This window comes from Meriones unguiculatus, chromosome 1, assembly GCF_030254825.1.
Source record: "Meriones unguiculatus strain TT.TT164.6M chromosome 1, Bangor_MerUng_6.1, whole genome shotgun sequence".
NCBI classification, from domain to species: Eukaryota; Metazoa; Chordata; class Mammalia; order Rodentia; family Muridae; genus Meriones; species Meriones unguiculatus.
In genome coordinates, this window is record NC_083349.1 from 24215565 (window position 1) to 24242672 (window position 27108).

Consider the following 27108-nt stretch of genomic DNA (forward strand, 5'->3'; position numbering starts at 1 on the left):
AACACGTTCCGGACGGCCGGCTCGCTGCCTTAAAGGGACCCCGCGGGCCTGGCCGGCTTGGGGTGGGGCCTACCCAGACTGGACGCAGAAGGGGCGTGGCTGGGCTCGCCCCCTTGGACCAGAGCTTCCTGGTCTGTAGACTCCTGGGCGCCCAGTGTCCCGACCAACGTGATTAAGAAACGAGAAGGCCTGACCTCCTGGGAGTCCAGAGACTGGCGGTTTGATTGAGTGCACACTGTCAATTTTTTTGGTTGATGTCTTAGTGCATTAATTTAATGCTCACAAAGGCCTGTTGTGGTGGGTGCTGCTATTACCCACGTCGCACACGTTTGATCCCTCTCCCCAGGCTCATTTGTATCTAGAGATGCACCTCTTCCCGGCTTCGGATCTTTGGTCAGTGTTGGTGTCATTGGAGGCCTCAGATTAGGTGTCACCGACTCAGAAGGAAAGAATTCTGCTGGCTAGTTTTATGTCAACATGACACAAACTGGAGTCATTGGAGAGGAGGGAACCCCATCTGAGAAAATGCCTCCCTAAGACCAGGCTGCAGGAAAACATACAGCAAGGTTTGGGATTGTTGTGGGAGGGTCTGTTGTAGGTGGGGCCAGAAATCAGGCTGAGTAAGCCTGGAGGAGCAAGCCGGCAAGCAGCACTCTGTCAGGGCCTCTGCAACAGCTCCTGCTCAGGTTCTGCCCTGTTTGAGTTCCTGTCCTGACTTCCTTAACTGATGAACAGTGATGTGAAAGTATAAGCCAAATAAGCCCTTTTGGTGATGACGTTTCTTCACAGCAATAGTAACCCTAACCAGGACAACCTCTGTGGTCCTTAGCAGACTGGATTCTGCAGTACTCCCCCAACCTCTGCAGCACAGCACACTGACCCTGACAACATCAGCCTTTCTTTGCCTTCTATAATGTAAGTTGTCACCTGCTGGTTGGGATCTAAAGTAGCTCAAGATAGAGAATATGGTAGCACTCAGTAGATGCTAGTGTTAGGCTCAAGTCTTTCAGACCCCAAAGACCTCCAAGGAGCTGATTCCAGTGCAAACGTGGTGGGGTCATTGCAAGCTCAAGCTCTGGCCCTCACCATCACCAATGCAGCAGTTCTTGGGTGTGGAGTTCCAAACTCAGGGAAAGAGAGGTTTTTATTTAGGGTTACAGCAAGGTTTGGGAAATTCCAGCATAGCAATTCTATGATTGATGGACATTTAGCAAATATTGGGTGTCTGAAGGCAACTGTCTGCCTGGAGGGCCAAACCGTAATTGTTTTACTCATCCTAGTGTAAAGAACACCTGGGTAAACTTCAGGTATTCGCTGATTAGCCGTTGCTAGGGGTGATGGTTAAATATTACCAGAGATGAGTGGTAGAAGCACTTTTTTTTTTTTTTTTTTTGGTGGGCTTTTCTCCTTTTTGAAACTGGAGTTTATGCCTGTGTCACTTACCCTTAAGATGGAGTTTCTTTTTCAGAAATGGGGTTACACAGCCCTCACACTAGTTTACAAAAAGGGTGGGAGAGGCCATTGCTGGAAAGGTAGCTCAGTGGTTAAGGGCATTTGTTTCTCTTGCTGAGGACTTGGGTTCCATTCCCAGCACCCATGTGGCTCACAACCATCTTTACCATTCCTGGGGCATCCGACATCTCCTTCTAATTTTTGCAGGCACCAGGCATCCATGTGATACACATACATACTTGCAGGTGAAACACTCAAACACTGAAAATAAATCTGAAGGAAAAAAAAAAAAAAAGAGCCAGGGGAAAATGCTTACCCTTGACCAGTCAGTCCTTTGAAACTGACATTTCACATTTGATCTGATTTTCTGTAACAAGGGGCCAGCACCACCCTCACCCAACTTCCTGGTTGACAAGTTTAGGAGCTGATGGCAAATGAGCTGGTGTCCCCCCTCAGGAACAAAAGCCATACAGTAAGAACTTCAATAAGCATCTTGGGGACCTAGATTTTACGTTGAATGGGGATGGACTCATGCTCAGGGAACAAGGTTCAGCATTTGGCGCCACCTTTCACAGAGAGACTGCCTGTACTCTTAGTTTGAGTACATTCTGTGACAGGGAGCTCACCCTCTTCTCTTGAGGTGCTCTAAATATTAGAAAGTCCTCTCACCCCACCTCTGGGACAGGGTCTCATGTAGTTCAGGCTGGCCTCAAGTTTGAAATGCAGCTAAGGGTAACCATGAACTTCTGCCTGCCATCATCTCCCATGTACTGAAATTACTAGTTTCACGGCTTGCTGGAGAGCAAACCTAAGGCTTCATGCATGCTAGGCAAGCACTTTACAGACTGAGCTACAGCCCTTGCATAAAGATTACTTTTAACACATTAAAAAAAAAGATTTATTGTGTCTGAGTGCTCTATCTGGATGTATACCTGCATGCCATATAGATGGTTATGAGCTTCCATGTGGTTGCTGGGAATTGAACCTCTGGGAAGAGCAGGCAGTGCTCTTAGTTGCTGAGCCGACTCTCCACCTCAAAGGTTGCTTTTTACTCAGATAATACTGAAGTACCTTCCTGACGCACGCACAGCTTCTGTCTGCAGCTGCACTCAGTCTGTTCTTTATCTGGGCTGCCCCCATGTCTTTCACTAACGGCCACTGCAGTCTCCTGGCCTTCCATCAATCCAGGTGCTGCTCTGGACATGGTGGCAGCCCAGGGCCCAATGATCTAGAATGAGTGAACGGTAGTCCCCAACTGATGGGAGCTGGGGATATGTGCACCTGTACCTATCACTGGGAGCACCTGCCCAGCATATATGAAATCCTGGTTCAATATTCAGTTTAGCAAACTAACAAAAATATATTTCCACTTTCGAAGCCTAATGTCAGTCTAACTCCGGCAGCTGCCAGTGAAGCCTGTGGTGGGATAAGAAGCTAAGTCATCACTTCCCCTTCCTCGGGAACCCATCAGGCTCCCCCTGCTCTTGTACTGCTTCTGTTAGTGCTTTTGATTACACTTCAAAGATTATCTTGAAGGGAGTGGTGGTGCATGCCTTTAACTCCAGCTTCAGAGACTCTGTCGGATCTGTGAGTTTAAGTGACCAACCTGGTCTATTGAGCAGGGACCATCTTTTTGTTTTGTTTTTTGTTTTTGAGACAGTTTTCTCTGTGTAGCCTTGGCTGTCCTGGAACTCAGAGATCCAGCTGCTTTTGCCTCCCAAGTGCTGGGATTAAGGCGACTGATACTACCACCTGGCAAAGGGCCCATCTTTTTACCCTGTTGTTCTCAGGCAGTAAGGCTCCCAGTGAGTGGTTCTTCACTCTTGTGTCTCTAGTCCAAATAGCTGGCCATTGAGTGTGTGAGGAAGCCAACATGGAAACAAGTGGCATGCCATTGCCACTGGAGTGGCACAAATGTGCACTCCGACAATTTACCTAAGGCAGGGTCCTCCAGAAGGAGAGATACCTGCCTTTGCTCTACACTCTATGCTTTTGTATGCACCTGCACTGCATGAAAAACGTCCAGGTATAAGCAAGCACTCACCCACCACCTCTGTCCCTTCTTTTCTCTCTACTTAACAAAGGGGCTCATTCCTTTCTATCACCTTGTCCCAGGTAAATAAAGAACAGTGTTCACTCTTGCTTTGTGGTTCTTTTGGTTCTAGCAGAGGCTGTGGCACAGACTTTAGTGGTTTCCTTTGTGCTTCTGCTTGGGCAGCTGGCCCTGCTTCTCCTGTTTGGGGAGAGAGGGCTGGTCCTTTCCTGACTGTTCTCTTCCCTTTATCTTGCTTTCAGTGCTTAACCTTGTCTGTGTTCAACCTTTTCAGCCACTTGTGTTGTTATCTGGTCTCTGAGGATTACATTGTGTTCCCTGAGGGGACCAACTGTTACTCTGTCTTACTCTTCCCTGTGCTCCTCCACTTCCAGCTGCTGATTTCCTGCCAGGATGCTCAGTAAATGGAGAGGAAAAAAAAAGTTCAGAGAAGAGGTTCAGCTTCAACTGTTTCTGTGATGCCCATCTCCAACCCTGTGGAAGTTGTTCATGCTACTTAAAAAAATTATTTTTTTTTAAGTAGGGTATTTTGCCTGCATGTATTATCTGTGCACCATGTACATGGAGGCCAGAAGAGGTTGTTGGGTCTTCTGGAACTGGAGTTACAGACAGTGGTGAACTGCCATGTAGGTGCTGGGAATTGAACCCAAGTCCTTTGGAAGAGCAGCCAGTGCTCTTCAGCCCCAACTTACTTTCTCACTCTTTTAATTATTTAATGTACATTGGTGTTCTGCCTGCTTGTAGGTGCATGTGAGGGTGTCAGATTCCCTACAGCTGGAGTTACAGACAGCTGTGAGCTGCCATCTGGATGCTGGGATTTGAACTCAGGTCCTTTGGAAGAACACCAATGCTCTTACCTGCCAAGCCATCTCTCCAGCCCAACTATTTCTTTGTATTATTGCATTCTCTCTGCAAATCACTCCACTGCCCCTCTCCCACTGAAGTATGCTTTCTCACATTTTTTTACCCCTCTGGCAACTTTCTTCTTTTTCTTTGAAGTGGTTGGGGCACTTTCTCTGAGGGTAATGCCACTTGAAACTTGTGTGGATTCACCCTTAAGTGCTCAAGATTGGCAACTCTGGGCATTTCAAGTTGTCAGCTTTTTTCTACAACTGAATCAGGTTCAAGTCCAGCCAGGACTCAGGACAGGGCTTCAGCTCCTCCCCTGGCAGCCACATGGCTAATCTGCTTGTACCCTTCCTGTGAATCCCAGTCAGGCTAGAAGGGTTCCTCCCTTGCTCCAGGTAGAACACAGGGGGCTGGAGAGGTGACTCAGCATATAGGGCCTGAAGCTGTTGCAGAGGACCCAGGCTTGGTTCCCAGCATCCACAAGGCAGCTCACAATTCTCTCTAACTCTACTTCTTTGGGCCTCTGAGGACAGATGGACAGGCAATCAAAGCACCCATACACACGAATAACAAAATAAGAGGGAACATGGCTCAGATTCCACTGAAGTTCAAAGCCACATCTCTTTGCTAGCTGCGTAGTGTTTTAGGAAGCTCAGTTGTTTTCACCCAGTTCTTCATCTGATGAATTCCTAACACCTGCCCTGTCAGTCATGAGAAGGGCTGAGGGAAATGGCAGAGAGCACTCACAGTAAGCCTTTCATGGAGCAGTCACTGTTTCTTGAATTTATTGTTATCAACACAGACAAGCTTATGATTTGACAGACCTTGTGCTAGGAAGGAGGAGGCAGGGAGAAAAAAAAAGTGAAATATAGGACAGTCTTTGTTCAGTGTTGTTGGAGAGAAAACACAGGGGATGGAGGCTAGTGGCAAATAAAAAGGGGAGCCCAAACAGAAGCAAGTTCTGAGGTGGGTGGTGCTGACAGGAGCCTGTGGTCAGGGTAGAAGGGTGTGTCCCTCTTTCCATCCCCAGCTCTCCCACACAAGGGGGAGATGCCCAGCTCTAGTCATACCCCTTTATTCAACTCTGCTCAGAATGGCATAGCATCGTTCTGTATCACCTCAGTTCCAAGTCTCCTGCAGGGATGTTTTACCATCTGCTCATGTGGGGCAGGCGGCCAGGCCTGTCCTCAATCTTCTCTCCTTGAGCCCTGCTGATACTTTCTCTCTCCCCGTCCTCCCTCCTCCTCTCAGCACCTCCTGCTCTGAGTCTCACTGTGTACCTCAGGCTGGCTTTGCACTTGTGATGTTTCCCACCCTGCAGCAGGAGGTTCCAGGTGTGGCATTAGCCCAGCATTCTAACTACTCATCCTGCTTATTCTGCAGGTTGTTCTGCAGTTGTTCTCCGTCCTTCCCTCAGTACACATCTTCAGTGTATCGTTTCTCTGGGTAGCCTTGACTGTCCTGAAACTCCTGTGTAGATCTGCCTGCCTCTACCTCCCAAGGCATCCACCACCATAGCTGGCTATACAGACAGTGTCTTAACTAGATAGACCAGGCTGTTCTCAAACTCACAAACTGCCAATCTGTCTCTCCAGTGCAGGTACTAAAGGCATGTACCACCATGCTTTGCAGTGGTGGCTGCTTTCTTCTTTTCACATAAAAAGGTACATTTAATTTTATTTACAGTGTATGGGATGGATGCATGTGTACCATGGTGCATGTGTGGTGACCAAGGGACAATTTTCAGTCGTCTGTTCTTTCCTTCCACTCAGGGACTGAATTCAAATCCGTAGGCTTGGCAATTGCCTTTACCTGCTCAGCCATATCACTGGCTCATCAGAACATCATCTCTAAAGTTGTGGCAATACTCTTTGATCCCCTCCACCCACACCAAGACAGGGTTACTCTGTGTAACAGCCCTGGCTGCCTTGGAGTTTGCTGGCCTCAAACTCACAGAAATCCATGTCTCTGCCTCCCAAGTGCTGGGATTAAAGGTGTGCACCACCACCACTGCCTGGCTTGTTTTTTTAAATGTAGTATTATTGTTTGGGAATTTCACACAGTGTACCTCAATCACACTAGTTTTCCATTCCTCCCAAGTCCACCTGCCCATCCTTGTGCTCTTCCCGCAAAAAAAGAAGAAAGAAAAATAGCCAAGTCCAATTTGTGTTGCCCATATACTTTCTGGAGCATGGTCAAACTCCCACCCATACCAGAAGCCATCACCATGAAGAGCTAACACTTCAGGGTCCCTATCACATTTTTTTTCTTTTCCAGACAGGGTCTCTCTATGTAGCCTGGAGCTGTCTTGAACTCACAGAGGATCCCCCTGCCTGTCTCCTGAGTGCTGGGATTAAATGCGTGTGCCACACACCACCACCAGTTTTGTTTTTTAATTAAAATTTTTTTAAATATAGGAGAGCTGTCTGTCAGAAGTGGGTATCAGATCCCCTTATAGATGGTTGTGAGCCACCATGTGATTGCTGGAAATTGAACTCAGGACCTATGGAAGAGCAACCAGTGTCCTTAACTGCTGAGCCATCTCTCCAGCCTTCCTATCACAATTTTTAAGCGCCTTTTTCAATGGCTTCCTGTCTATACTCTTTCTTTTTTTGGAGGGAGAGGTTGTTGGAGATAGAAGTTTTCAATGTCACTCTCAAATGTGAATCTGCAGAGATCAATACCACTGCAAAAAGAAGTTCCCTTCTCCATAAACTACGTAGGAGCATAGATCATGGACTTCCACATGGTTTCTGGCAGCAGCACAGATCACAAACACCAACATGGCCCCTGGCTTTTTTTCTTCTTTCTCTTTTTCTCGAGACAGGATTTCACTGTGTAGCACTGGCTGCCCTAGAACTCCCTATATAGACCAGGCTGACCTTGAACTCACAGAGAACTGTTTCTGCCTCCTAAATGCTTAGAGTAAAAGTGTACACAGCTGCCGGGTACAATTGCACCTGCCTAGCACTCAGGGAGGCAGAGGCAGTCGGATCTGAGTTTGAGGTCAGCCTGGTCTGTGAGTCCACGACAGCCAAGGTTACACAGAGAAACCCAGTCTCAGGGAAAATAAATAAATAAAAAGTGTGCACAGCCATACCCAGACTTGCATCTGTGGCCTGTATCCTGCATCCTCTGCTGTGCTGTACCGAGGGCCTTTCTCAATCCTGTTACCTCACAACTGTCTCGGGACCAAGGGTACGATTCTTGCCCTGGCAAAGACAGTAATGATGGGAGCCGTTAGGTCCTCTTGGGCTGGCTCTACTTTTCATTTCTCAACTGCTCCTCGCAGCATACAACCACCTGTGCTTCTCAGAGTAAGTTGCCCTCTTTTTATACATGCTTCCTGTGCCTAGAGTATCCATCTTGTTCAGGCATCTTTAAGTTACCGCTTAGGTGCCATTTCCTGAGGAACTTCTTGGACACTTCTCCACCAGGTTGGATTAGATGCAGTCCTGAGGGTTTCCAACTCACGCTGTATGGCAATTGTCTATCTCTCTGCTAGCCTGGAGTCCCTATGCATAAGAGAAACGAGAAGCATGGCACATCCTTGGATCAGCAGAGCTGGGACAGAGACCATCCACAGCAGGAACTTCAGCCAGGTGGCTGAAGGCAGAGACTTTGCTGGAGGAAGAGGACCCAGGTATGAAATGGTTCCCGGCCAAGCATGGTATGCCCTCTCTGTGGTCCCAGCTACCTGGGAGGACAAGGCTAGAGGATCACTTGAGACCACAAGTTCTAGATAAGCCTGGGCAATACACCATTGCAAAAGAAAGGGTAGAAGGAAAAGAAAGGAGGGAGGAGAGAAATGTGATTCTATAGCCACTCTATGCACACTGAGTGTCTCATTTATTTGGCTGTTCTCTGTTAAGGTTTGCTGAATGCCATAGAATGGACACAGGTTGTATGCTGATCCTGGTTACCAAAACTGGGAATATTAGAGGATTAGAGTTCTGCTTTGGCCAGGTGAAGGTTGAGATGTTTGCAGGATCCAGGCTGTCAACACAGTGGTTAATCTAGTGAGGGTCTAATGCTGGGATCGAAGATTTGTGACCTCATGTGGAGAAGGCAGAAAACACAAGGATTCACAGATGACTTCTTTGAGCACTCAGCAAACTGAGTTAAGTGCAAAGCACTTGGCAGAGGCCTGGGTCAAAGACAATGTCTTGGGAAGGGTACGTGACAGGATAGCTACTAATGTTTTGTCCTTGGACACAGCAGTTGAGAGATGAAATAAGTGTTTTCAAACAGTCTGGCTGGTTGTGGCACACGTCTATAATCCTAGCATTGCAGTGGCTGAGGCAGGAGGATCATGAACTCAAGGCTAGGCTGGGCTACAAAAGAAGCCAAAAATACACACACGCACACAGACATACACACAAATTAAAGGGGAGTGGTAGAGAGATGGCTCAGTAATTAGGTCCTTTGCAGGCACCTGCACTCACATGCATATTTCAATATGCAGATACACACACCTACACATAATAAGAAATAAATTATTGAAAATTTAAAACGGAGCCAGGTGGTGGCAGCACATGCTTTTAATCCCAGCACTAGGGAGGCAGAGGCAGGTGGGCCTGAATTTAATTCTCGGGACCCACAATGTGGAAGGTGAGAATAGAGTCCTATAAATTCAACCTCATGTGTCAAGGCATGTGTGCCCACAAGCATATACATGCATGTAATGCATACATAATGTAAAAACACACAAATACGCCAACAAAACCATTACTTTGGAGCTGGAGAGATTACTCAGCAGTTAAGAGCATTTGGTGTTCTTGTATGGGATCAGGGTCCAAACACTCATGTACTGGTTCATAACCCACCTGTAACTCCAGTTCCAGGGGAGCCAATGCCCTCTTCATGCCTCTGTAGGCACCAGGCACAAACATGGTGAACACACAATGCAGACAAAAACACTCATACACATGAAGAAATGATAAAAAACAAAGACAAAACCCCCACCTGCCCCCAAATTCTGCTTGGAGACAGTTTGGAAAGGGGTTGTGCACGCAGTTTTACAGGAAGGAATCCTGCAGTCCCTGCCTTAGCTAGGGAGTGAGGTCATGGTCAGCATGGTCAGGAGGAGCAGGAGCAGCAGCACATGCCCTAGATCTTTGAGAATAGCACTGCACACCTGATGCTCTCCTTCTAGTTTAGCAATAGGAAACACATCAGGCAGACCCTGAATTAGTAAACCGGTTTACTTTATCTTACAGCTTACAGTCCATTATCCAGGGAAGTCACGTCAGAAACTCAAGGCAGCAGAAACTGGTGCAGAGGGAGTACTGCTCACCGGCCTGCTCAGTCCAGCTTTAAACCATCCAGGAACACTTGGCCAGGGTGGTTCCACCCACAGTGGGCTGGGCCCTCCCACATCAATCACTAAGAAAATGCCCTACAGTCTTGCCTTCAGACAATTGAGCATTTTCTCAATTGAGTGTCCTTTTTCTCAAATGACTCTAGACATAACACTAGTCAGGACAAATTCCAACTGAGAGAGAATCCACAAAATACCTGACTTGTATTCTTCCAAACTGCCACTGTTAAGATTGGGGATACTAGGACTATAGAGATGGCTCAGTTGTTAAGAGTGCTTACTGCCTGTAATCCAAGGACTTGGGGAGGCTGAGGCAGGTGGATCTCTGTGAGTTCAAGGCCAGCCTGGTCTACAAAGTGATCCAGGACAGTCACGGCTACAGAGAGAAACCTTGTTTCGAAAACAGAACAAAAGAGTGCTTACAGCTTTTGCAGAGGACTTGAATTCAGTTCCCAGCACCCACTCTGAGTGACTCAACTACCTGTAACTCCAGCTCTAGGGGATCTGATGCCCTCTTCTGCGTCCATGGGTATCTACACACATGTGGCATACATTCACACAAACACATAATTAAAAATAAATATTTAGGAAAGTTTGAGGATGTTTCTCAGTAGAAGAGCACTTGCTTAGTATGTACAAGGCCTTGGGATCCAGCCCCAGTATCACAAAAGCAACAGCAACAACAGCACAACAACACCAACAAAATGTTAAGGTCTCTGGGCCTTTAATCCCAGCACTCGGAAGGCAGAGGCAGAGAGAGGCACAGAGGCAGAGTGGCAGAGGCAGGCTGGTTTACAGAGTGAGTTCCAGGACAGCCAAGGTTACACAGAGAAATCCTGTCTCAAAATAAATAAACAAACAAACAAACAAATAAATAAACAAAAACTTAGGGTCATAAAAATACAGATAGAAAATTAGAGGTAATGTCACAATCCAGACAAACCCAAGAAGACAGTGACAGGTGACTACGCGTAGTGTGGTATTCTGAAGGGACTTGTGGAATGGACAAGAGCTATTAGGAGGCAATAAGGGAAATATGTATAAAACTCAGACATGGATTAATAATGATGATCACCCAAACAGAACATGTTTGTAGAAGGGGCAATAGGGTAGTTGAAGCAGCCATCCTGTACTAACTCTGCAACTTTTCTGAGATTAAAAACAAAAGCGGGGTGGGGGGGGAGCTGGAGAGATGGCTCATTGGTTAAGAGCACTGCCTGTTCTTCTGAAGGACCCAGGTTCAATTCCCAGCACCCACATGGCAGCTCACAACTCTCTGTACTGCCAATTCCAAGGGATCTGACACCTTCACACTAATGCACATAAAATGAAATAAATTAAAAAAAAAAAAAGTCGACTGGTAATCTAGCTAAGCAAGTAAAGGTTCTTGCTGCCAAGCCTGATGATTCCTAGGACCCATGTGGTGTAAGAAGAAAACCATCTCCTGGAAGGTGCCCTCCGATCTCCATGCAGCAGCTTGACATTCCCCCCAATTGTAATAAAAGCCAGTGTGTTGTTGCAGGCTAGCTAGGGCTTTTCCTACTGTCACATCAAAATGCACCCAGCCCTCTGATGATGTCTCTGACAACCTGGGGACCGCTGTGCTTCATCAGAGATTGGCAGAGCTATCTCAAGGCCTAAGCCAACACTGCTGTATCCTGTGTGGCAGGAGAAACCATTTCTGCACAGCTTTGTTCCTCCTCTTGCTCCAAAGTCACTACCCTGTTCCTCCATGGCCTATAAGAAAATGCTGAGCATTAAGTGTCTTTTGTGACTGATTAGGATAAGAGGCTATTATAGCACTCTAGTCTCTTAGTGTAATAGCTGTCACCCTTATCAGTGCAGCTGTGACTATCTCTAAGACCCTTAGGGCTGAGTCTCTTGACTCTCATAGTCCCTCATAGGAGGGGCAGTAAGGGTCACTGGACCCCAGTGAATGCACTTATGGTCCAGGGTAGGGAAGAGGAGGTGTGGGCAAGAGCTAGGTACTGAGGGAGAGCCAGGGAGCAAGGCAGGAAGAGAGTGGTCCTTGCCTGAGTAGAGACAGGGTCAAGCGGGAGAGTGATTACCAATTTCAATCAAACCTAGCCTTGACTCAGCAGCCCAGTCAGCAGGGAATGTCTGCTTGGTCTATAAGGGAAACCGCCTGAAATGAGTAGGAGGAAGCGAAGTGACAGCAGCTCTGTGGATGGATTCCGCCCTGTGGAGGTCTGGGGACAAGTTTGTGAATTTAGTTCTCACCTTCCATTTTACATGGGTTCCAGGGATCAAACCCAGCTCATTGTGCTTGCATGGCAAGATGCTTTCTCAGCTAACTCCCCAGTCTTCTCTGGGGCACTTTCCTAGCCCTAACTGGCTTCTGGTTCTCAGGAGTTAAGTGCCACTTCTATTAACAGCCTAAAAAGCCTGTCACTCACGGTGGGGCTCTGGATTTTCAGGCAGGGCTTCTAGGCACAGGATTTGGGGATTCTATCTGAAGTGCACTATTTTGTCTCAGGCACTTATAGGTGGCTGTGTCTAGGAGGAACAGGGAGTACAGGGAGGAATTGGTGCCCAGAACACTGGTAGTAGAGGTTAGTTTTAAATGCTGCATTCATACGATCTAGAATCACCTGGGAAGAGATTATTTAGATTAGGATGGTTTGTGGGAAGACCTGCCCACCTCGGGCAACATCATCTTGTGGGCCAAGCACTTGTAAGCATTCACCAACTCACTGCCCTCTGCTCTAGACTGTAGGGGAGGGGTGACTATCGGCTTCAAGTTCCTGTTGCCTTAACTTCCCCAGCAATGGTGGACTGTAACCTGAAATGGTGAGCCAAAATAAGCCTTTTCTTCCTTAAGTTGCTTTTGTCATGGTTGCATTTTATCACAGCAATGGGAAGCAAAGTAGGCCACTGGTTATGACGGTTTCCTACCTCAGGTCAAGGACCAACAGGAAAATAAACTCAACAGACAGATGCAGGTTCTAACCTACCCACTGGCCAAACAAAGAGCACTTGGATTCAGAAGGGAGGAAGAGCATCTCCTGCACGCCACTGCCTTGGGAGGCAAATATGGGGATGGCTGGTTTTAGAAAAATATAGGATCTGACATGGGAACAGCACCCACCCTTCTGCTTGCCTCATACTGGGCAGCCACCTTCAAGCCTGTTTCCACAACAGAGGAACACGGAAGTATACTCCTTTGCATCTGCGCTTCTGGCTCATTCTGAGTGGGGTGCATGCCTGCTGAGGGTGGATGGTTGCAGTGACATAGTGAGGGGCAGAAGCCCAAGGCAGTTGGTAAGAAATCACCAGTTTATTGAATGAAAAAAACCCAACATGGCCCCCATCTTCCCAACCTCACTTATCCTCAGGCCCAGGAGACACTCTGGACAGTAGGGCCAGGCAGTGGGAAGGACTTGAAGAGTCTGAGGTGTGAAGAATGAGAAAAATATGTTCCAAGTGCAGTTCTGCGCCACACTGCTAAGAAGCAGTGAGAGGGGCAACAGAGAAGCTCCAGAGGTGCCAGAGGGCATGGAGGCTGGGCCAGCTCTGTCCCTTGTCCTCAGCCTCTCATGAAGACACTGATGAGGAGGCTGAGGTAGGTCTGGAACCCATCTATGGCTGAGAGAGGGAAGGAGGCTGTGGAGGGAGACCTGGTGGAACCATGGGCCTCTTTCTGCTGCCCTGCCATGAAGGAAGTAGGAAGATAGAGCAGGGAAGGGAGGCACACTGATACAGGACAAGGGAGACGTATGGCTGAAGAAGAGTCACAGATAATGTGTGTTCAGGGGTGGGTGTGTAGAGGGCTTGCTGTCTCCTACCTTGTGAAGCCACAGAGCTATGTGTGACCCTGGCAGACAGAGGGAGGAGCCTCAAGGAGAGGACCTGTGCACAGGACAAGCTACCCGAACAACTGAAAAAACACGTAGGACACAGGACATCCAAGAGACTTGAGGTGTCAGGAAATCATGCATGGGGAGACTGGGAAGGCCCCTTCAATGTCAGAAGAAGCAGGGTGCCCAAGTGTTGTTCCCCGGGCTCCTACTGCAAAGTTGTGGGACAGGTGAGGTCACAGGAATGGTAGGAGGCCTCAGCCCTGCTGGAGGAAGGCAGGGTGAGAAACAACAGGCAACAGAGCCTTGGAAATTAAGAGCCTGGTGGCCAGGCTATAGTAGGGTGCTGGGCTGTCTCACTGTGTAGCAGACTCCAGGTTTTTCATTTTCAGAAAGGGAACCAGTGCTGCAGGGGGTGAATGAGGTGAGGAAAGGCCCAGATTATTCAATTGTAGGGATTATGGGCACCAGTAGGCAGAACCACCCAGCTCTAGGCCTGGAACAGGAGGGATGAGGATAGGTAGTCCAGAGACGGGCTGGGCAGTGAGAGGGAGTGCTGCATCCCCAGTGGCAGTGTCCTCCAGAACTGGGCATGTAGAGGCAGGCCTCAGTGCTGGGAAAGGGAGGCTGAGTCCGGGCTTGCTGGCCTTCCCCTGCCTGCAGGTGGTGAGGCTGGGTGGCAGTGCCAGGAGGGAGTGGTTGGGAGGCAGGGTCTCAGGTGGTCTTGCTGCCACTGAAGAGTCCCACTGGAAAGTGCTTGACATGAGTGGGCCACTGGGCTGCCAGCTGGAAGAACTTGATGTCACTCCACTCAACCCCGTCGATGGACACTGGGACGACAGGGAGAGAAAGGTTATGGGTTAACTAAATCCATCTCCTTACCACCTCAGGGAGGATAGGGCTTCCTTCCCTTAGCCTGCTAGCATACCTCTCAGCATGGTCTGCTGCTGTTTTGCAGAGCAGATGAGGCGGCTGATGCCCTCGATGACCTGGCTCTTAGAATCCACCTCCTTTTCCCGGGGCTTCTTGCTCAGGAAGATAGTGGGCACTGTAAAGGCAGCAGGAAACACCTGTCAGAGACTTGGAAAATAGCCTACCTTTTCTCCCCAGGCCCATCTGCTTCCTTCTTGCTGGGGCTCAGGAGGTAATTTGCTCCCAATATGTCCTGGCCTTGGCCAGAAGGAACTCTGAACTCCTGTGCTCTCTGCCTGAGATTCTGCACTTCTTCCTGAACTTGTCTTCATCTGTACAGGGAGGCGCTTGGGGCCAGATGGTCTCCAAAGTCTCTCCCAGTGGGAGTGTTCTGGGCACCTTGAGGCAGGGCGCCCTCTGGGTCACTCGAGCAGTGGCTGAGGAGTGAAGTGGCAGGCGTCTGCACTATTCTACCCAGATGTGGAAGGACTCCAAGCTGGCTCTACTCAGGAAGGGACCTGCTAAGCTGCTGGCCCAGCTGCATGGGAGCTCCAGTAGAGGCAGATTTGGGACAGGACACATGCTGCAGGTACACATCTGGAGCTAGTGCTCCAGCTGGTTACCCAGGCAGTGGTCTGGTAGTAGTGATTCCTGTTTCACTCTCTGGGAGGACAGGACTGACCACTACTCTACAACTCTGCCTTTGATGCTCTGATCTACCCCTTTATCCAGGAAGGACTGTATTCTCTTCTCTACTTGTGTGTGTGATTATTTTGAGGTAGGGTCTCATTATGTAGACAGTCTGGTCTTGAACTTGTAATTCTTCTTCCTCAGCCTTCCAAAAGCTGGGATCATAGATATGTAACCATGCTCGGCTCCTTATCATTTTTCAAAAACAATTGTATCTTTTGCTCTTGAAACCTCCTTGGAATGGCTTCCATCCTTGGGTATGAGCATTCTACTCCAAAGCTATGGTGGCCATGGAGGAGGAACATGGAGGTGACCCTCTCCATCCCATATCCATCCTGACCTCTAGCTGATGCTGGGCCCTAGGCTGAAATCAAGATCTTCATGCTAATACAGGTATCCTATTCAGAAGCAGATTCTGGTCCAGATCCTAGGACATAGGCTGTAAGGGTAGGCCAGTGAGGTCTTTTGGTCTGGGGTCTTCCCTGGCCTACCTTTCTTGTTCTTCTCTTTGGTGACCACAGTCATTGCCATGGTGCCAGAGAGCTGGGCTTCCCCTGCATGTGGCAGGCGAGAAACCTGCACTGAGCGGAAGACACTCTTGAGGGTATTTTTTGAGCTGGCATCTCTCTTGTCACCTTCTCTCCTTCGCTCCCCAGGGTGGCCCAGCCAGTAGTCCACCTGGAGGCCAATCACATCCCCATATGGGCTATTTGGGCTCCTGGAGAAATGAAATGAAAACAACATGTTGGCGTTGACATAAGTGCCTAACCACATGGGACCAGTAATGGATGGGAGAGACTGCTTTTGGGAGCAGAAGATTGGGAGGAAGGCCAGCCAGCTGACTCCGTTTCCTCCAGTCACAAAGAACTTTCTCATGTGGAGGTGGGGAACTGGAGTGATCTGAGAACAAAGTCAAGAGAAGATTAAAAGCCCAAGTCATGGTGAGGAAACACAAAACGAGGGAAGCAGAATGGAGAGCTTCCTGAAAGAGTGCACACATACACAAACACATGTACACTCATACAAGCAAGCAAGGCCAGGACCAAAGCAGGGCTCAAGAGAAACAGCAAGCAGGGGCTGAAGCAGCATCATGGCTTCACAGCCGCCTTGGTAGCCAACGGATGCTGCCCTGCACTTTTGCTTATGTATGACACTTTTAGCTCAGTGATAATTTTAGCTCCTGGGGAAAATGGAGTGTTTTCTTGAAAGGAGGCGTCAGACACAATAGGTACCCAGGCTATGAAAGTCATCTGACTTTTCCTTCTGCCTCATTTTGTTGGCTCCATTAAAAAACAAGTTTAAATTGGATGAGAAAAGAGGTCAAGGTAGAGGTTCTCAAACCCAAGCTGCAGAGAAGCCCTTTATACAGTGGATGAAACAGAAGAAAACAGGCTTCCTGGAAGCCTGGAAGTACTTAACTAGGTTGCTGAGGCAGAATGTGGCTGCATTCCTAAACTGTCTCTTCCATGACAGCAGAAAACCATAAAGGGAAATATGAGGAGAAGAAGGGCTGGACCCTACCTCCATGGCCTTCTTCAGAAGCTATGATACTGACATGGGCATTTCTTTGAAGCCACTGGCAATGCCTACTTCTTGGGAGTGAAGATGCTGTTTTCTGTGCCTGGACACACGCAGCTTTTCTTGCCTGAGAGTTTGTCTTCTAATCTCGTGACACCTTCATTAGCCCTCCCTCAGACAAAGCAGAAAAACAGCTTTGCTGGCCATCTCCCTGAACTTTAGGTACCTGAGAGTCTAAAGAAACACTCTCCCTTCTACCATACCATACAACCACAGTTACAAGGTCTTTGCCATCTCAACCGTGGAGACCCAACCTGGAACCTGAGCCACTGGATGCCATAGCTCCAGGGGTTCCCATGGGATAGGACACAGAAGGTGCCGAGAAGCATGTCCCACACTGACACTGTTGCCACTCAGACCTTACAACATCCCTGTGAGGTGGCCAGTTCACCTCCTCAAACAGTAAAAATTAAAGCTCAGTAACCTCAAGTCAATGTAGTGCACACAGGACGATGCCACCACCCAGGCTTCCTTCACATCAACCCACACTCTTCTTATAGCCCCAGGACAATGGCTCTCAACCTTCCTAACCCTGCGACCCTTTAACAGTTCAAGTTGTGGGGACCTCCAGCTATAAAATTATTTTTGTTGCTACTTTATAACTGTAATTCTGCCACTGTTAGGAATCATAATATAAACATCTGTGGATTTTTGTTTGTTTATTTTTTTTCTTTGTTTTTTGAGACAGGGTTTCTCTGCGAAGCCCTAGCTGGCCTGGAACTCACTCTGTAGAACAGGCTGGCCTTGAACTCATAGAGATCGACCTGCCTCTTACTCCCAAGTACTGAGATTAAAGGCATGCACAACCAGTGCCTGGCTAATATCTATGTTTTCTGATGATCTTAGGCAACCTCTGTGAAAGGAGTCATGACCCACAGGTTGAGAACCATTGCCCTAGGAGTTCATACAGGAAGCTATCTGAACAATACTTTAATAGCTTACCAAGGCCAGTCTGTCAATATGGCCCCAGCTGACACTACAATGATAAAGAGCAGGCAAAGCAAGAAGCATTAAATTTCACTAAACTTTCTTTCAACACTTCAGTCACCTTATAACCTGTCTATGAATTCTTATCCAAGCCAATGCTCTCATCCAGTATGGCTGCGTTGTGCCAGTGTGCCATGCCTGGGAAGGAAGTCAGGTTGGGGAAGAGCCTTACCCCACAATGGCGAGGGCACTGCTCATAGATGGGGATGAGGGAGGGGTAGCTGTGGCATCTCGACTCAGGCCTGAGTTTGAGGGTGGTGATGTGGAGGGCACAGTAAGGCTGACCACTGGTGAATCGTCCCCATCGCCTGTCAAAGGGACAAACACAGTTGGCCAGAGGCAGTCACCTTGACCGCTGGTGGCAGAAGGTATGTTTTCCCTTCAGTGGGCCCCAGGGGCTTCTTGGAGGAGCAAGACCCATACCTTCTCATTCACCTGTTTCCTTGAGCACACTCAGCCAATTACATCACAGAGGAATGGAAAAGTCTGAGCTCACTCAAAGAAGCAAAGGCACTCTAGCTTACCTGCAGTGGAGGGTGAGTCTTCAACGAGGCCCACTTTCACAACCTGGAGGAAAGGGACTTTTGTTAGGTCCTCTGTCAGGGCAGCAAGCCCCAATCCAACTGCTAAAAGATGGCCAGTACCATGGCTTCATGGCGTTTGTTAATCACTAAAAATCTCTATACGTTTGCAACAGCCTAGGACTTAAAAAAAAAAAATGCCCCCCCTACTGCCTCCCCCCAAAAAAGAGTCCACAGGCGTGGTGATATAAACAGGCTCTGGGTTCCATCCTTGGCACCATAAAACTAAAAGAAAAGAAGCCCAGTTCCATGAGGTGGGCCCATGAGACTTGGTGGCCCTTCCTGGGGACTAGGGCAGAGCCTACTTTGAAGGCAGTGTCCTGGTCTCATTTCTTCTAAAGTCATACTGGCTTTGGAATATATGTCCATCTCAAAGCTGGTTAGGCTCTGTGTCAAAGCAAGTGAACCGATGCTGTAGACATAGCTGTTCTTTCCACTTTCCCTTGGGGGATGTCTCAGGAATTTGTCATGGAGAGGGAATTCTGGAGAAGATGGGGGGCGCCCTCTAGTGGCCATAAAATACAGCTGAGACATTTGGCTACTGTATTCTGTGTTCTAAATGGAACACAGGTGGGGGTCCTGTCCTGTCCTGTCACCTAAGCCAACCTACCTAGCAGAACAGCTGGGCTGCAGGCCAAGGGATGGTCTGGGGCTGCTGCAGCAGAGACCATGTGCCTTTTTCAGGTGGCACCTGGAGGATGAGTCCAAAATCGACACACTGGGGCTTCCTGGGTACAGCTACCCTCTCCCTAGTTCCCCTAGCAGTCTGGGAGGCTGCTAGCTCTTGTGATTAACTTTTTTTTTTTTTTTTTTAATTTGAGATGCTGCAAATAGAACCCAGTGTCTTATGTATGTGCTCTGTCACTGAACTATGGCTGCTGAAAATATTTATATTATTATTTCTAAATGTCTCACTTGACTCTGAGCATGGAGAATGGCAATTCACATCCTGTTTCATGAAGGCAGCAGCTATACAGCCAGCCTGAGTGGCAGCCAGGATTCTGGACTGCCATGCAGCTATGGGAGTTTTCCAAGGGCTAAGCAGGCAGTGACTGACTAGGTGGTTGGAAAGGGCAGAGAAAGCCTGCTCATTTCCCCAGATGAGTGCAATCAAGGTGGGAACAGTTAAATCCAGGTCTGCTTCCCTGTAAAGATTATGAGATGTCTTCAAGATTACAGGAGATAGAAGGCAACTCCAAAAGGAAATCAGAATGCCTTCTGAATGGAAATTTTCAGCCCCACATAGGGTGTCTGGCTCTTTGGAACTGCTAGGTTCCTGAAATCCTGTCATTGCTAAATTAAAAAAACAAAAACAAACAAACAAACAAACAAAACAACAAAAAACCCGAAGGCCAATACACTTGACACCAAAGGCATCCATGAGGTTCTTCCTGTATTTCAAGATAAATTCACTTGAATTTCACTAATTGACTAATAAATACATCTGTGACAGAGAGGCTCTTCCTCAAAGTCATTCACTGAAGCAGCTAGTCTGGACTTCTCAGAATGCCACGTTTCACTCTTTCTAAGGCCACTTCCTCCTCCCTGAGCCTGGAGAAGCCACACTGTGGCGTGAGCTCCAGGAGTCCAAGGCCCTAAATTCATTCAGGGCCTTGTACAATAAAAAGAAGAAACCAGTAACTAATCTGGGGATAGTTCTTGATTTGGGAAGGGATGTCCCTCTGTAGCATTTATGAGGCCGAGGCAGGAGGATCACAAGTTCAAGGTCAGCCTTAGCTACAGAGATCCCAATGCCTCTGTCCTCAGAGTTGTAGATTTAATTGCAATCACACACAGCTTTTTCTTGAGTGGAGGGAAAGCAAGAAAGCTGGGAGGCTGGATCAGAGGAGGGAGCAAGTACGTACACCAATGAAGGGAATAAACTTCTGATAGGAGTCTTCATCAGGGCTGTTGGGAAACAGGAAAGGTTTACAATTAGTGGGTTTGCAAGAGTGCTGGAGATTCAAGCTTCCCACATTCCATCCTGCACAATGAAATCAGGAACACAAGGCTACTGCTTTCTGTCACTCGCTGAGGACAGAGTGGAGAGCACAGAAAACAGGCAAAGAGCATGCTGTGCCAACAACCCTGCTCATACTTGCCAGCTGATCTCAGTCTCTAGGAAGGAAAATAACTGATGCCTATGCAGTTGAAGGCCCAGGCAAGGAGGAAGCACCTGCATGGAGGCTGTAAAAGACATGTATACCCTCTAGAGCCTCTCTGACAGAAAATGGAATTGTGGAAAAGGGAAGTAAGAAAAATGAGAGGACTCAAGGTTTCTCTAACCTTCCCAATCTGTTTCAAAGAAAACTCCTAACATTAGACTTACAACTTATGCCTGCAGGTCAACATGGCTTCGGCCACTGGCAGCTGGTGTGTTGTGGCTGCTCCATTGACATACTGCATCACACGACCCACAACATCCAGTGGCTCTGCAGAAAAGCCAGGAGGGACGTGTCCATTTCAGTGTGCAGGCCCACAGCCCCTCAGAGAGGCCCTTCTGGGTCCCAAAGCCAGGACCCTCAGAGCTGAGGTGAAGAAAGTACTCTAAGGTCGTCATGGCCACGAATCAAAGGACCCATAAACCACAGCACAGTCCTCCCCGACCTTAGCTGTACTCTGATTCCAGCACCACCAGTGGATGGTACAGGGATACCTGCGGGTATGGTATCAGCAAGAGACTGATCAACGGCACTATTGCCTATGTCATCTCTACAAGCAGAGCTGGCCCACAGCAGCCACTTGCCCTCCTTACTTTTAGATGCAGAAGCTATCCTGAGGAGAGGGCCACCTAAGGTACGCCTCCATTAATGAAAGGGGTCTGCACAGTGGGCAAGAAGGTGGGAGCTACAGGACTGGGAACGTCGCTCCTAACTCTCTTCAGTTGCATTGGGGAACCAGAAGCCTCACTTCTTGGGGGACCCTTCTAGGGGCCTTTACCTGACACTGGGGGCTCTGAGCGACTGAACAGGTCTCTCCAGGCAGAATCAAGGAAGGTGCTGCTGTATCGACTATCTACTGAGCCCAAGTATTTGGCCACTGGATGAGAACCTGACAGAGTAAACCAGAAAGAGAAAAATGTGAGATGGTAGAACAGGGGGAGCAGTTATCCCCAGAAATGGCCCAGTCTTTAGTTTTCTTGACCAATTCCCATCCTTGCTGCAGGAACCCGGTCTGCTGATAGAGGTCTCCTGAATGCTGCCATACTTTACCTAGGGGGATGATGAGGAAGCGCATGTAACCTAGCCAGTCTGGGGTCTTGCTGGCAAGAGACTTGACAAAGAACCGGAGAACAGAGCTCAGATAACTCTGGCTGCCCACAGCTGCCACCTTGACCGGCCTCGGCATGGATGAGTTGCAGTTGCAGCTGGGAAGAAAGGGGGTGCATACACACCACACTTAGGTCTCACGATCCTGCTCAGGGAAGGTCTTAGCTCTGACTTCATGCATTTCCAAAGCCACAGGGGAAGCAAGCCAAGAAACAATATGATACAGGGAGGCAGCAGGCTCTAGTGCTGCTGAAGAGGTTAGGCAGCTGCTCAAGAGAAGGCTGAGGCTAACAGGGACAAGTACCAAGCGCTGCCTGTGGGGCCTGCAGTTAGCCCAGGCCTAGACACCTGGAATCTGCTTGCTCTGTCACATGGGAGGGGACACCAGGCCTCTCCAAAGTGACCCTGGAGAGGTAAACACAGGCTGTCCAGTAACAAACAGCATGTTAACCGTGATCATTTTAGATCACCAGACTTGCTTCTTTGTTTTAGCTTTAAGAGAAAAATGAGGCAAGTCAAAGTGAGGTGTGAGTCCAGAGTGAGGAGGTGCTGGGAGCATAAAGTCCAGGAGCTGATAGCCTAGCAGGGGCATGGAGCACTACTGCTGACTCTGTCTCCAAGTATAAGCTGTAGCTGTAGCTTTCTGCTCTGAGAGTATTGCCATCACTAGAAGGCAGGGTAGGAAGATGAGGTAGAGGAACCACAAAACATCATAAGAGCCCTTACTAGCGCTGAATCCTAGTGAGTAGGGCAGACAACACAGCCTGGACCTCCACTGTTGAACAGGTACAGACAACAGGCTTCCTTTGGTCTTGGAGTAGTTCAGCCACATACTGCAGGGGAGAAAGGAAAGGACACAGGTAAGCCACATCACTCCCTACCGGTGCTGAGAGGGCAGTCAGGGCCCAGATCAAGCTGCAGAGCTCCTGTCCTCTTCAGTTTTCCTGGCTATATATAAGAAAAGGGCACAGCAGACCCTATGGAAACAGGCTGACTGTGAAATGGAGAGGATTAATGGTTCCAAATGTCACCCATGTCCAGGCATCCTTGGAACCAATATCTGACTAGGCAATTAGATGGCAGATGGAAGTCACTCTGTCCCTGTGTGCTGTTTCAGGTTGCACACTGGGAGCGTCTGTAGACCCCTACCCATTGACCCTCAATGCTCTACCTGGCCCTGCCAGTCTGTGGTGTTCACCAGGATGACATTTTCTGGGAGGGCTGCATCGGACACCAGGATCTGATTCAGCTGGTCGTATACCACCTTTCTTGGAATCTGTAAGAACAAGTGTTGGTTGGGCATTGCCCAGGGAGGTGGGAGTAGATGGAACTTTTGGCACAAGGGTAACTAAGAATTCGTGGAGACAGTCTCCCACTGACCTCACTAAAATGAAGACGAGAAGGAAGAAAATCAGTGTCCTTGGAAACGACACTAACACCAGGCATAAAGCCAAAGCAATGGCTGTTCTGGGGAGAGCCTGTGGGGCTGGGAAGCAGTGGCTTCATATGAAGGGCATGGTTCTAGCAGAGCAGAGCAGAGAACTGAGAGTGGTGAGCGAGCAGGTGCTTGGAGAATGCAGCAAGGGCAGAGGGGAGAAAAATAATGAGTGGCAGCAGGCACCATGTGGGGCCCACTGTCCCAGGGAACAAAGGTATTTCAGGAACAGCGATTAAGCAGAAGGACAATACCTCACCCTGGGTGTCAGGCTATTCTAGTCTCAGGTTCATTTGCAGCTTTGTGATAGCATCAAACACAGGAAGCCATACCACCCCAAACTTGTCCTTCCATAATATTTATCAGAGAAACTTGGCTGTGCAACTCTGGAACAGTAACCAGCTTGGGTGGTTTGCTGCTCTGGCTGATACCAGTGTCACAGTGAGAACCACTCCCCAGATCTGCTCACATCTTTTCCAATCACCCTTAGGCTTGAGAGTAGCCTAAGATGAGCTTGGAATAACCATGGCAGCTCACTGGCAGGAGAGCGATGCCGACAGTTCTTGTTCTTAACCCTGTTCATCACCACTGAACTGGACCCCAAATTCCACACAGTCGAGGATAACAAATGTAGTCGCTTCTCTAACTTAGGTATCTCAGAAAAGCGCCAACATTCTTCTTCCTCTATATCCAGCTGTCCAAGAAACAGACAGAATTAAATCCAAGACAGGGGTCTTATCTTGCCAGAACCCAAGATTACCTGTGTGCTGTGGCCCAGGTCAGGAGAGCGTTCACTGTCGGAGCTGTTGGTCCTCTCACTCAGAGGCTTGGAGAGCTGCCGCTCCTTCAGGGGAGTGCTCCTCTTCTGCCGGGGAGTGTGTGCCCCCTCCACTTTGCTGATGGCAGCAGGGAGGGGATTAACAGCCCTTTCAACCCCAAAACCACGAGACCCACCACTGCTCCCCACACATAGCTGGTAATAAGTAGGCTGTAGGTCTGTTGCCTGCAACCTTCCTCACTGGGGTACCTGGGGGAGGCAGAGCCCTGCAGATCTGCTTTGCTGGACTTCATGGGAGTTTTGACTTTTTCTGGTACAACCAGACTTGTGCTCACATCTCCAAACATGTCCTGGTCAGTGATTTCCTGCCACAAGAAAGGTAGCAAAGAATGTTACCTCTTACTAGATAACTCTGCAGGAGCCTCCACAGAGCTGTGCCACAATCACCTTCACTGGGAGGGTCACCATTTTCTTGGCAGCATGCGAATAGGAGCACAGGGTTCTAATATTCTTATCACATCCTAAGAGGAAAGTGTTTAAGTCTGGTTCCCATTGTGCTGGATGTCATGTGCTCCCATCCACCTTTGCCCTCCGGGGCTATAAACAGTGTATCAGTCCAAGAGGGAGTGACTGAGGATAGTCTATCTATAGGTTAGTGGAGGGACTCCTACCTGCATCCCTTTAGCTTTTCATTAGGGCAGGGACTGTAGTTCTGAGGTTTTTGTCGACATTCCTCACCTCACACCAGAGCCTTGAAATTACTTCCCACGTGGAAGGCACCTCCTGTCCACCCCATCTTCCTTGGCTCTTTCAGGCTCATCTCTTCCTTGTACCCTCTGTGTTCAGAACTTTGCCTTCACTTTATCAGACAGTCCTGCTACTCACACCAGGCTGTCTCTCAATCACACGAGGATGTGACTCAAACTGCACTAGAAGTTCTGCCCTGCCTCAGGGGGCCTTTGAAGTCTTCCCTGACCCACCAGATCACTTTTCTAAGTCAACTCTCTGCCACCCCCTCCCTGAAGAACTGCTTTCCAAGTATATGACAACCTGCTTACTTACCTCCTTGCATCTACTTGCCTAACCCTTCAGATTTTTAAAGTGTTCATTCCTTGAGGAATAACTTTTACAAAGTACTCAAATCTAAAATATAAATTTAATTTAAGAAAAAAAATCGAGATAAGGTCGTATGTGTCTTAGTCTGGCTCTGAACTTCTGATCCTCCTGCCTCTAACTTCTGTATGCTGGCATGACAGGAATGTGCCACTACATCCAGCTTTATGTAGTGCTAGGGCTACATGTCATGTTAAGGAAGCACTCTATCAATCTTGCCCCAAACTTGAATTTGGATGTGCTGGGTCCGGAGCTCAAGATCTCAAACATACTAGAAAAAAGTCGACCGCTGAGCTCCGTCCCTAGCCTGAACTGAATGTTAATGGGAATAGCCGCAGGGAGCCTGAGCTGGCTCAGGACAGGAAACTGCACACCTCAACCACCGCTTCCTTCTCTTCACTAACACACTTACCACGTACCCTGACTCCCACTGGAAGATGCAAGCTTTGGGTATCTGCCATCTTTCCTGGATGATGAGTTAAAAAATTTAGTCTGAGATTTGGTCAGTCACTGAGGAGTCCGAATCAGGGAGTGATGACTGGAATTTCATTTTGGAAAGATCACTGTATTAGTTATGTGCAGTATGACATTAAGGGCTTATTTCAGCTATCGGTGCGTGATGAAGTACTAGCACAGCAGGTTTTACTCTTGGACAGTCCTAATGTCATCATTTTCAGCACAAGCATGCAGTGCACAGTCACTACAAGAGACACCAGCCCAACTGGGCTCAACTGAACCACCAGAAGGCCCTACCATGTGGCCACTGCCCCAGAGAGCATTTTTGTAAAGTCCCCCGTAAATCTCATACAGTGTCAAGCTCCCTGTCTCATAGAGTACATTTCTAGGTACCCTGTGAGTGCAGCCAGCTCAGAGGACTGTCCTCAGACTGTCTCAGGGCCTCCATTGAGCCTTGCCAGATTTGCAAAGGTGTCTTCCCCTGGAGAGGGGCATGGATGTCATCTTTGCATTCTGTGTTCAGCATTAGCAGGTGCTGAAAACAGTTAAGTAAACAGTTAAGGCTTATGAGAAGGTGCCCAACTGATTCAATTCTATTAAATGGGGCTTTGGCTTGCACTCCTAGGCAGGTCCAGAATCTTCTGGAATGAGAAGCTGAGCAGCAACCCTCAGAGGCTTAATGCCATTAACTTCCTGGACACTGAGAAGGCTACAGAGATGGGTAAAGAGAAAACTTACAGAGTAAACCAATGGACATCACATTTCAGAGAAAATGAGGGTGACAGTGAGAAATACAAATTAGCATTTGGTTCTACTTAAGGAAGAATGGGGGAAATTCTGGTTTACTAACCTGGGGAGGACCTGATTTCTAAAATGGGGTTCATTCCATGGGTAAGGATTTCAGGGGAAATAAAACATGGGACATTCACATAGATTAAGATCTCCTGAACATATTTCTAAAATGAATCTGTTCCCCTCCCCCCATATGAGTATGTGTGTGCATGCAAACATGTATCTGTTTTAAAACAGTGTTTGATTACACTGCCTTGGCTGGCCTGGAACTCCCTGTATAGACCAGGCTGGCCTTGAAGTCACAAAGACCCACCTGCCTCTGCCTGTTCCTCTTGATTATAGGTGTGCACTACTATATCTGGCTTTTCCTCATACTTTTAAAGGTAGAAAGATAATCTGAAATGATCAAAGCAGGAGTCTAAACCATACTTACTAAAGTGTCTGTTTCGGTCAAGCTGTCTTCTTGGTTTTTAATCCAAGTAGATTTGACTTTTTCTAAAGCAGCCAATTCCATCTACAAATAACAACAGCAACAATAATCAACACTACTACCAGCATCACCAGCATCCCTAACTAGCACTAGAGCTTATTTATTAGGTCCCCCAAATGTTTAAAATACTTTCATTTACTCTTCAACCTTATACACAAGGGTACAGAACTGGAAACTCATACAGCCTTTAGAGATTTCATCTTTTGGGAGGGGGCAGGGTGTGTGTGTGTGTGTGTGTGTGTGTGTGTGAAAACTAAGCCTCAGAAAGGCCAGTTTGTTTTCAAGAAACCATAAGTACGGACTGGAGAGATGGCTCAGTGAGCTCTTGCAGCTCTTGCAGCAAACCTGGGTTTGATTCCTAGTACCCACATTAGGTAATTCACAACCGCCTGTAACTTCAGTTCAAGGGGATCCAATACCTCTTCTAGCCTCTGAAGCTAATCACACTCAAATGAACATTTCAGACACATACATAACTAAAAATAAATATTTTAAAAATCATTAAGTAAATGATACAAAGGGGTGCAGAACTGGA

General features: G+C 48.1%; 1 protein-coding gene and 1 long non-coding RNA gene across 2 annotated transcripts in view; one reads left to right on the forward strand and one right to left on the reverse strand.

Moving 5' to 3' along the window:
- Window positions 1-176: 176 nt before the first annotated feature.
- LOC132654324 (uncharacterized) lies at window positions 177-10991 on the forward strand. Its single transcript, XR_009592012.1, has 3 exons — window positions 177-915; window positions 7860-7997; window positions 9574-10991. It is a non-coding gene; the product is annotated as an uncharacterized LOC132654324 (long non-coding RNA).
- Window positions 10992-12952: 1961 nt separating this feature from the next.
- Pacs1 (phosphofurin acidic cluster sorting protein 1) overlaps window positions 12953-27108 on the reverse strand; it is a 129196-nt gene continuing 115040 nt past the window's right edge. Inside the window, exons 11-24 of the mRNA XM_060384280.1 lie at window positions 26517-26597; window positions 23972-24087; window positions 23705-23840; window positions 22681-22785; window positions 22236-22342; window positions 21453-21607; window positions 21181-21291; window positions 20570-20672; window positions 20106-20148; window positions 18184-18226; window positions 17832-17967; window positions 15586-15812; window positions 14421-14540; window positions 12953-14322 (exon numbers count right to left, since the gene is read on the reverse strand). Coding sequence (XP_060240263.1) covers window positions 14207-14322; window positions 14421-14540; window positions 15586-15812; window positions 17832-17967; window positions 18184-18226; window positions 20106-20148; window positions 20570-20672; window positions 21181-21291; window positions 21453-21607; window positions 22236-22342; window positions 22681-22785; window positions 23705-23840; window positions 23972-24087; window positions 26517-26597 — 1599 coding nt within the window. The 3' untranslated portion in view covers window positions 12953-14206. The remainder of the gene's footprint in view (window positions 14323-14420; window positions 14541-15585; window positions 15813-17831; window positions 17968-18183; window positions 18227-20105; window positions 20149-20569; window positions 20673-21180; window positions 21292-21452; window positions 21608-22235; window positions 22343-22680; window positions 22786-23704; window positions 23841-23971; window positions 24088-26516; window positions 26598-27108) is intronic.